The 9,265-nt window shown below is 38.8% G+C and overlaps 1 protein-coding gene across 1 annotated transcript in view; it reads left to right on the top strand.

Moving 5' to 3' along the window:
- The window catches only part of LOC133973892 (uncharacterized), a 42,710-nt gene extending 35,889 nt beyond the window's left edge, over positions 1 to 6,821 (top strand). Inside the window, exons 17-29 of the mRNA XM_062411972.1 lie at positions 133 to 245; positions 326 to 384; positions 579 to 724; positions 810 to 1,022; positions 1,381 to 1,590; positions 1,682 to 1,834; positions 1,907 to 2,085; positions 3,279 to 3,443; positions 3,561 to 4,961; positions 5,049 to 5,090; positions 6,374 to 6,433; positions 6,608 to 6,674; positions 6,751 to 6,821. Coding sequence (XP_062267956.1) covers positions 133 to 245; positions 326 to 384; positions 579 to 724; positions 810 to 1,022; positions 1,381 to 1,590; positions 1,682 to 1,834; positions 1,907 to 2,085; positions 3,279 to 3,443; positions 3,561 to 4,961; positions 5,049 to 5,090; positions 6,374 to 6,433; positions 6,608 to 6,674; positions 6,751 to 6,821 — 2,879 coding nt within the window. The remainder of the gene's footprint in view (positions 1 to 132; positions 246 to 325; positions 385 to 578; positions 725 to 809; positions 1,023 to 1,380; positions 1,591 to 1,681; positions 1,835 to 1,906; positions 2,086 to 3,278; positions 3,444 to 3,560; positions 4,962 to 5,048; positions 5,091 to 6,373; positions 6,434 to 6,607; positions 6,675 to 6,750) is intronic.
- Positions 6,822 to 9,265: the final 2,444 nt, after the last annotated feature.

The following is a 9,265-nucleotide window of genomic DNA, read 5'->3' on the forward strand; positions in this document are numbered from 1 at the left end:
TACAATGAGTCTTACTTCGCTCTAGAACAACCAAAATATTTTGATGTTCCTGTGTTTATCCGTGTCTTTGCATGCAAGAAATGAAATGTTAATCAGTAGCTTTGCTCATGTTTTTCATCTACTTTTTTACAGAAACAGTTTTCAAAATGGAAATGTCAATGAGATTGGACATGACTTACACATCAGAGTTAAGTGATACATCAAGTACCATGTACAACGATTTGAAGTCACAGATTGATGCAGTGGTACGTCTAATGTTAACACTACTCAATGTGAACTTGCATCTCCAGTTCATATGTTATCACTAACCCTTTCTCTCCCACAGATAGATGAGCAGTATAAAGGAATTCCAGGATATAGAGGAGGTTTTGTGACAGTATTCAGGTACAGTGTGGGATTCAAGCATTAACAAAAATCGGGAAGTCAAAGCCCATTCCACATTCAATTAAATTGTATTTGTATAGCGCCAAATGTTAATATACATTATCTTAAGGCATTAACATAGAAAGTTAATACCCTAAAATGTATAGATAAACCCAACAGCTCCAAATCACAACTTTGCTTTTTTGTTCTTACAGCAAAGGAAGCATTATTACAAAATTTGTTATACAGACGACACAAGTTGACTTTGATCAGATCTTGGTTGAAAATCAAAAACTCCCTGAAGCAATTATAAATAGTAGCATTGCTCCTGTCATTGGCGCAGTTTCTGCAATTTACCAAAGTAAGTATGAAAAATGAGTAGTAGTAGTTTACTACTTTTGTTTAACTTAGATGAATTTGACTGTTCAACTCTGATTTATCCAAAGGTTCAACTTCAATCATCATTCCAGAGCTCACTTACACTGGTGCCAGCCTGTACCTGAAGTGTGAGCCTCCAGAAAGCTTTAGCGTGGGACTAATTTCCAGTTCCAGATGGACATTTAATGGACAGGAAATTAAAGACAGTGGAAGGTTTAAAATAACTACTTCCAACTCTATGTCAATGCTTGAAGTTAAGAAAGTGATTCCTGCTGATAGTGGTAAGTCAGAGCTGGCCTAATTTTTTAACTAATAAGGAAACAATAAACATGAACTCTTCACAACTTATTAAAACAAAACATTCTCAGACTTGAACTCCGGAGGTAGCCACACAAAGGTGTATGGATTTCCTTTGGAGTTTGCCCCTCAAGGCAGGATCTAATTTATTATTCAGAGTTCAACTTATACAAATTGTATTCGCTACTACTGCATCATTGATCAAATTGGTTGGTAAAGTAAGTCCAGTCCCACCTGGCATGCTCTCTTCCTGAATGATATGGAGTATTACCATTTAGATTTTTATTTTTTTTCTTTTGTTTTTATAATGCGTTCAGTGATATCTTTTTCTCTTGATCATAGGACCTTACAGTTGCACTCTAAACAAAAACAACCTGGAATTCCAGCAAAAAGGAATTGTAATGGAAGGCAACATCAAAAAAGCTCCTGTTGTGCGTCTCAGGAGTGAATTTCATGTTAGATGCGTAACTGGACAGATACAACCCCTCAAGTGTTGTGTGCAGCGTCCCTACACAATCAAGTGGTCTCAAGGCAAAGACCAGTTGACCTCAGGTAAGGACTGATGCTGGAAACTCCTCATTCCGACCATGCTATGGATTTTTTGAAAGATATTAAAAGTTTATAACAACACTTCAATTTTCAGATTCTGTTACCGGTGAAGACGACAACTGCATCAAGCATGATTACAAATTAGAAAGCTGCAGTGGTTCAGGGGAAGATCAAATAATTTTTACATGCAGGGTGGATAACCCATCAAATTATGAAATGACATCGACAATGACGATCTTCAAAGAGAGTAAGAGCAACTACACAATTTGTTCGCTGTTTTTCCTCTCTTTATCATTAATCGCTTATTGAACTCTATCAGATTTCAGATGCAATGACGCTCAGTATGGGACAGGTCTTGTAGGAGACCGAACAAGCATTGAGTGTGATATAGGTCAAGTAGGAAGAAGGCTGGCGGAATGCCAGGAAACGGGCGAGTGGAAACTGGTCGAAGACACCTGCATTGTAATAGAAATCAATGAATTACTGATTGAGTCACAGGTAGGTGAGCTACTGATCCATCAAACTGATTCCTATTTGCTAATCGATACTGATGTTTCATATGGGGGTTGCTGAGCTCATTTTGATTCACATGATTCAGGTTGTTTTTGGTTAACTTAGTCAAGTTCCAACATCTTACTTAAGTGATCAAAAGCCCTCTGAACACGCATGTGTCATTTTACCATTTCCTTAAGAGAGTCTTTGAATACCAAAACCTATCTCTTGATATTTAGAAAATGTGATGATGGATTAAAGCTGTATGTAAGCATGTCATAATAATTACTATATAGACTTATCGTATGATATATAAACATGATGCAGATCATTTTGCTGACCTTAATAACGTGATTGCGTTTACCTGTGAGTTATTTTAAGAATGTCACAAACGTTTAGCTAGTTGCAGCTTCTCTCATCTGTGTGTTACAACTCACTCACATGCCCCAGACTGGTCCCGCCCACACTCACTCATGCTGAGCGAAACAGACGGTGAACCAGAAATGAGATGTAGTGAAAAAGAATTGGGGTTTATGCTTCATGAGAGAGGAGAGCCGATCCAGGTGAACGAGGGGACCTGTAGAATTTGTTAAAGAACAGTGGTAACAAAAATTGGGAAGACAGTGTTTCCACTAAATTCATTATTACCGCCGCTGTTTCAGGATTTTACCAACACTAATCCCAAATAACTAAAACCTGATCGATCTTTGTGTTTGGTTTGATTCAGTCACACACTAATACACCCAGACACAATCCGAGAGGAAACACTGGAAAACGAGCCTAATACAAATCAACCCTTAAAGCTCATCAAAAGCATAACCTTCCCATCCCTTTTACCGAGCTATTACCGATGTATCCTGTGCCAATACTTATTCATAAAAACATTTGTAAACAGAGCCAGAGAATACATTTTATTTATTTTCTGGGTTGTATGTCGTTTATTTCATTTATGTTTTATTTATTTGGATATTTTTGATTCAAAATGTCTGAACGATTATTCTATGAAAAGCGGCACTTGTATCTTTATGCTGTTTCATTATCATTGTAACAGTGGTAAAATGGTATCAAAATGACAACATTAATATATATTTTTTAATAGTTACTTGGATGTATTGTATGGGACTGTATGTCCATGCAAGAACTTCGCATGTTGAAAAAATGTTTGTGTCAAAAGCTTTAGCAGTTTTTCTTTCTTTCAGACTTTGGATGAGGAGGGAGTGCCAGATTTTGTAGGGAATCTAAGTAAAGCTGTCCAGAAAGAAAGACAGGACATTGAAAACTCAACTGCAACCATATCTGCTATTGTTGACATCCTAAACACTGTTGCAAATGTTTCAACTGCTGTCGATGAAACCGTCATGCAGGTAAGTTTAACCTTACACTTTGTATTCTTTTAGTAAATGTGTATTATTTAAGTTAATGCAATGTTTGGCATTTTGATGAGGGTGGACTTTCACAGAGACCTGTCTTCTGATCTACAGAATATCCTAGAGACTGTTGATGTCATCATAGGTGAAGAATCAAGAGAGTCTTGGGTAATTTTGAATGCAAATAAGACCAGCAATTCCAGCTCAAAATTGTTGGGTTCATTGGAGAGTCTCTCCAGTTATTTGAACGGCGAGTTTTCCGTAAGGACTGCACGGATCCTGCTAAACAGAACGACGTTTGATGACTCCTTCATGGCAGACCTGAACTCCAGCATCGTCCTAAACATTGCGAAAAACAGCATGAGCAATGTTTATATTACCACCATCCTCCTCTCAACCCTTAATATTGTTATGCCGACACGAAACTCCACCTTTGACGTCAGCCCCTTCAATACCACCAGTAATGAAACTGCCAGTGATAATGCAATCAATGCAGCCGTGCTGCTTGTCAAAATAAATGCCACGGTTCAGAATGTCCTCCTGAGCTACGACAAGCTGAACAGCTCCTTGACAATGCACCCGCAGTGCGTCTTCTGGAACTTCACACTCTTTGACAATTTTGGTGCTTGGGATGATGAGGGATGTAAGTTTGTTTCCGACATAAACAACATAGTAACCTGCAGCTGTAACCACCTCACCTCCTTCTCAATTCTGATGGCAACGGACATCCCTCCATCTCTAAGAAAAGCCTTGGATATAATCACTTATGTTGGAGTTGGAATATCACTGGCAAGCTTGGTTATATGTCTAGTTATTGAAGGGTATGTTTGGAAAGCAATTACCAGGAATAGCACTGCCTTCATGCGTCACGTTTCCATCGTAAATACCGCCCTGTCTCTGTTGATTGCTGATATCTGCTTCATCATTGGTGCCTCTATAGCAAACAATCCCCTTGAAAACCCAGGGGGGGACTACGAACTTCGTCTTGGACCATGTAGCACGGCAACATTTTTTATGCACTTTTTCTACCTTGCTCTTTTCTTTTGGATGCTCGTGTCAGGCCTTTTGCTCTTTTACAGGACGGTCATGGTCTTCTCGTACATGTCCAAGTCAATCATGTTGGCCATTGGTTTCTGTTTAGGATACGGCTGTCCTCTAATTATAGCTGTTATTACTGTTGCTGTCACAGCACCAGGTAATGGGTACATTAGGAAATCCAAGGCTTGTTGGCTGAACTGGTTTGAGACAAAAGCTCTCCTGGCCATGGTGATACCGGCCTTGACCATAGTTTTCATCAACATTTTAATTGTAATTTGGGTCTTATACAAAATGCTGAAAAGAGGTGTGGGAGACGCTGCACAATCTGATGAGAAAAACACGCTGGTGGTCATAACGAGATGTCTGGTCATTTTGACTCCTTTATTTGGATTGACCTGGGGTTTGGGTGTGGGAACCATGGTGTCATCCACAAATGAAGCAATCCATATTGCCTTTGCATTCTTCAATTCACTACAGGTATTTACAACCACTGAATTTCAAGGCATTGCTTTTGTGCTCTTTCATATTGATCATTATGAAATGTGAATGTCTGATTTTTCTCAGGGTTTATTCATTTTATTGTTTGGGGTACTACTCGATTCAAAGGTATGTTGATTTTGTAATAGCCAATAATATATCCGAGCATGTGTACACAGGAGGTAGCATTAGCAGCATGTTAGCAGAGGAGAAGCACCTTTTGGCAATGTGTGATTTTTTAATTTGAATCCTATAACAGGCCTCTATGTTGCATTTGTGCGTGTATAACTAGTTAACCAATACAAGGGCATTGTGCCACAGGTTGTTTTAGATAAAGCTGTTTAGTTACAAAAGGCTAAAGCACCTCCTGTGTACACATACCATTATTCACAGAAGATCTATACCACTCTATCTTCAACTCTATACATTCTCTGGGCAAACACGGTGTCCTTGTGTTTTTGTTATTTAAGCATTACGTCTAAATCAGCCATGTTGTACCTCCAAATGTCTACAGTAGCCCAGAAAAGACAATCCAATCCCTCTCATGTTTAATAATGCTTGAAGATACCGTATATTCTCCTAAATGTTTTGAAAGGGATATGTTGCAATAAGCAGCTTCAATGTTAAATGACACTAAATAATACACACTGAGCCTTTAAGACCATAGCTTGTACTCAGGTAATTTTTACACCTCCTATTCTTGTTTCTGCACACAAAGTATAGTGTTACAGGCAGTGGGCATTTAGATTAGCTTTGGGAATATGGCGGTGTTCACCATAGAAATTCAACAATCCATTTATCAGCACCATGATACATCATCAACAACATTGACAGGTTGTAATTATAAATCGTTTCATGCTCTGACACTTTTTTGTGATGGCTGTTTAGCACACACTTTATGCGCATATACATATAGTATTATCCATCCTTTCATTATACTTTTGGCAAGTAAAAATCTCTAACTGCTCTTAAAGGGAAAGTTTGACCAAAAATTGAAATTCAATCCTTATCTACTCACCACTATGACAATGGAGGGGTGTCATGGCTACATCCTTGTACCCAAATTGAATAGAATTGAAGTAACTGGTGACCACTTCCACAACAGAAATAAACATAATATGCCTCCATACTGCTCCTGTGTTGTCATCCAAATGTCTGTAAAAACCCAACATTCAAATTTGACCCAAATTGGCGTCATTTACACCAGGTTGTTAGCCTTAATGTCTTCTGTTATCCTCCTCTGGAGCCACGTTCATGCATGAATCACATGGAGACATTAAGGCTAAAACCACAGTGTAAATGAACTTGTTTCAATTCCAATCTTTGGGTGAACTATCCCTTTAAGTATTAGCATAACTGATAACAAGATACTGTTAATTTTGGCATTGCCATCGTTTTGATTTTGCCTGCAGACTCGTTCTCTCCTCGGAAGGAAATCACCTCGAACAAGCACTGGCTCTAATTCTACGAGGGTAAGTGTTGACTTTTTTCGCTTTTATAAATGCTTAGAATGTTTTCAGGTTTTCTGGATTTCAATGCATCCCAAATGTTGTTGAATCTACAGAAGTGAAATGCTCCAGAATTTGTTACATTCTGGAGCATATATTTTCTTCAATGACTTTACATTTTATTTGTTTCTATGTTAGAGTACAGGTGCTGGCATTTCCTCCTTGAGTGGAAATAATTTTATTGGCAGACTACTAGGAAGAAGAAGTAAGTTTTTTCACATTAAGCAGCTTTACTGCTTATTTGAATGTGTTGTCTTATCAACAATGTGTTTGTCTTTCAGATGTCTACCACGTTTCACAAGCTACAAACACAAACAGCAGCGGTGCAACGGAGTCATTTAGTAATATATGAATCCAGGGCCGGTCTTTCCTACAGGCGACATAGGCGGTTGCCTAGGGCGCCATTCAGAGGGGGGCGCCAAAAACTGCGCAGAGCAAAAAATAAAATAAAATAAAAAAAAGGCAGAGTTTTTGGCGCCCCCTTCTCTATGTGGTATGGCCAAAAATATTGTATTTAATTACTCTGACAGTAATTTAAGTAGTTTCATTAGAGAAATCAGTAAATGACAGCAGCACTCAGGTGGAACGTTTAGCACGGGACCAGTTGCACCCCGTACTGTCAGGTGCAGTCTGGATGAGGAACTGAATGCTCCTTGTTGTTCCTGCTGCTGCTTCCATCCTGTATTCTACAGGGTAGTAGTGGGTGAGAGTCACCTACGGTAGCTCCTAAAGCCTCGCTTGATCACCACGGGTGTCATTGGGACGTGTTGACTGGTAAAACTTAAGGCCTAATTATAGTCCTGCGACTGCAACCGCGGAAGGCCAAGCAGCTGCATCGACGGATCCGTTTTGGTTTATGCTTCCTAAACGTGTTGCGCGTGTTGCAACGCAATTCACCGCCAGAACACTAGGCGGAGTAACTTTTTTTTTCGAAAACAAAACACACAAAGAAGAGACGTCTTCTTCTTCGTCGAATGTTTATTTACATCGCCACTCCGGCTCCTCATAGCCTATTTCTGGCGGACAAATCGGCCAGTCAGTGACGGGTTATACAAGTGGTCATACTTTCGGATCTCTTCTGCCAAGTGCTCTTCTATTTGGTCCATATTCGTTCTTCTAAATCTTCCGTGATTTCCGCGTATTGTGGGGCATGATATCTATAAGATATAATGAATTTTCTGTTAAGTCAGAAACAGAAGTTATGAAATCAGTAACAAAATAGTGAGGTTTTAAAAGATTAAAAATGCTTGAAGGAATGTTCAGTTTGAAATTCCTTCAAACATTTTTAATGTAAAATAATTAATAATTTTTTTAATCCCCAGAGCATCATTGGTGAATAATTATTTACTACCCACTGGATACTCCTGCTTGTGCAGATACTAATTTTATTAACTATTTTACATTCTTAACACCCATGACTAATTATTTATTTCAAAAATGGATATGTTGGTGCCCATAGCCCTCATGTTGTCCTTCTGGGTATTGCTCTTAAATCAAACTGATAGATTTGCTAAAATCAGACAATAGTTTAGAGATCAATGGGCACTATTCTTTAAACATTTTTGAATATTCCCTCAAAAGTATAACAATTTGGACACATTTGCTTTTTGCGTTCTACATATTTGTTCCTGTTTGTAAAAATATGTTGTAAATTAACATTGTACAGATATCTACATTATTTAATAAAAACAGATTATTACAGAGTAATGTTAAAAGAGTCATCCAGACTTCCTGTTAATGGCTTGAAGTGATTAGAAGTTCCACATGTTGACTTTACCTGTCACTCAGAGATAAGTATTTTTGACCTGTTCATGTAAGTTCATGTTAGCTGAGGCTGTGCATGAGTGCCTATAGCTATGCTGTTTGCTTTCTAATAGTGCCTTCAGTTTAACGCGTTATAAACGGCGTTAACGCAAACCCATTTTAACGCCTTTAATTTTTTTATCGCGAGATTAACGCAGAGCTGCCAACTCTCATGCTTTCGCCGTGTGACACACGCTTTTGCATGTTGTTGGTTGACTAACATCATCATATCAGGCCGTCATGAAGTACAAGGAGCGGGCGAGTGTGTTTCTGTGTGTGTGTGTGTGTGGGGTTCCAGATAGCGCACCGTAGCCCCGCCCCCTGCCCCCGCGCACTCGCTCAGAGAGACACAGTGAGATCAGAGCTCAGTGACTGACTGCTTCTTAACAATGGAAACAGTGAAAACACAGAGTTTCTCTGGTCTCAGCTGATCAGAGATCAGCGCCTCAGCTTCTTGATCAGAGCAGAAGCTGCAGTTGGTTTCTACCGAGCTTCAGTATCTGTGTTTGCCTCAGGTCTGACCTGCTCTCGCTTTTTGTTTTAATATTTCGCCAACTAAAATATATATTTTTAAGCAATTAGGCTGCAGCTATATGTTTTTATTTATTTAAAAACAGGGTACTTCTTATTTCATACATTTTCCACAAATATGGGGAGGACTCAAATAGCCCTAAACAGTTCTGTGTTTAATTTGTTTCAAAGTAGGCCGACACTTGTTGTGTATTTTGTTTGTTTGTTACTTTGTTGCTTGTCTGTTTGAGAGGCCTGACTGTTGTTTTTCAATAAAATAAAACATTTGCAGCTATTACAAAACAAAGTGAGTACATAATGATATCCGCTCATACCTTCATTGCATACCTGCACACACCACCATACATGATATAGCATACATCATATAGACATGTTGCTGAGGTATACAGTATTACAGGATCCCACTTGGGAAAAACACAGCAAAACAATAAAACCAGGGTCCTAGTGGGGATCATTATTTAC

This window comes from Platichthys flesus, chromosome 18 (genome assembly GCF_949316205.1).
Source record: "Platichthys flesus chromosome 18, fPlaFle2.1, whole genome shotgun sequence".
NCBI lineage: Eukaryota > Metazoa > Chordata > Actinopteri > Pleuronectiformes > Pleuronectidae > Platichthys > Platichthys flesus.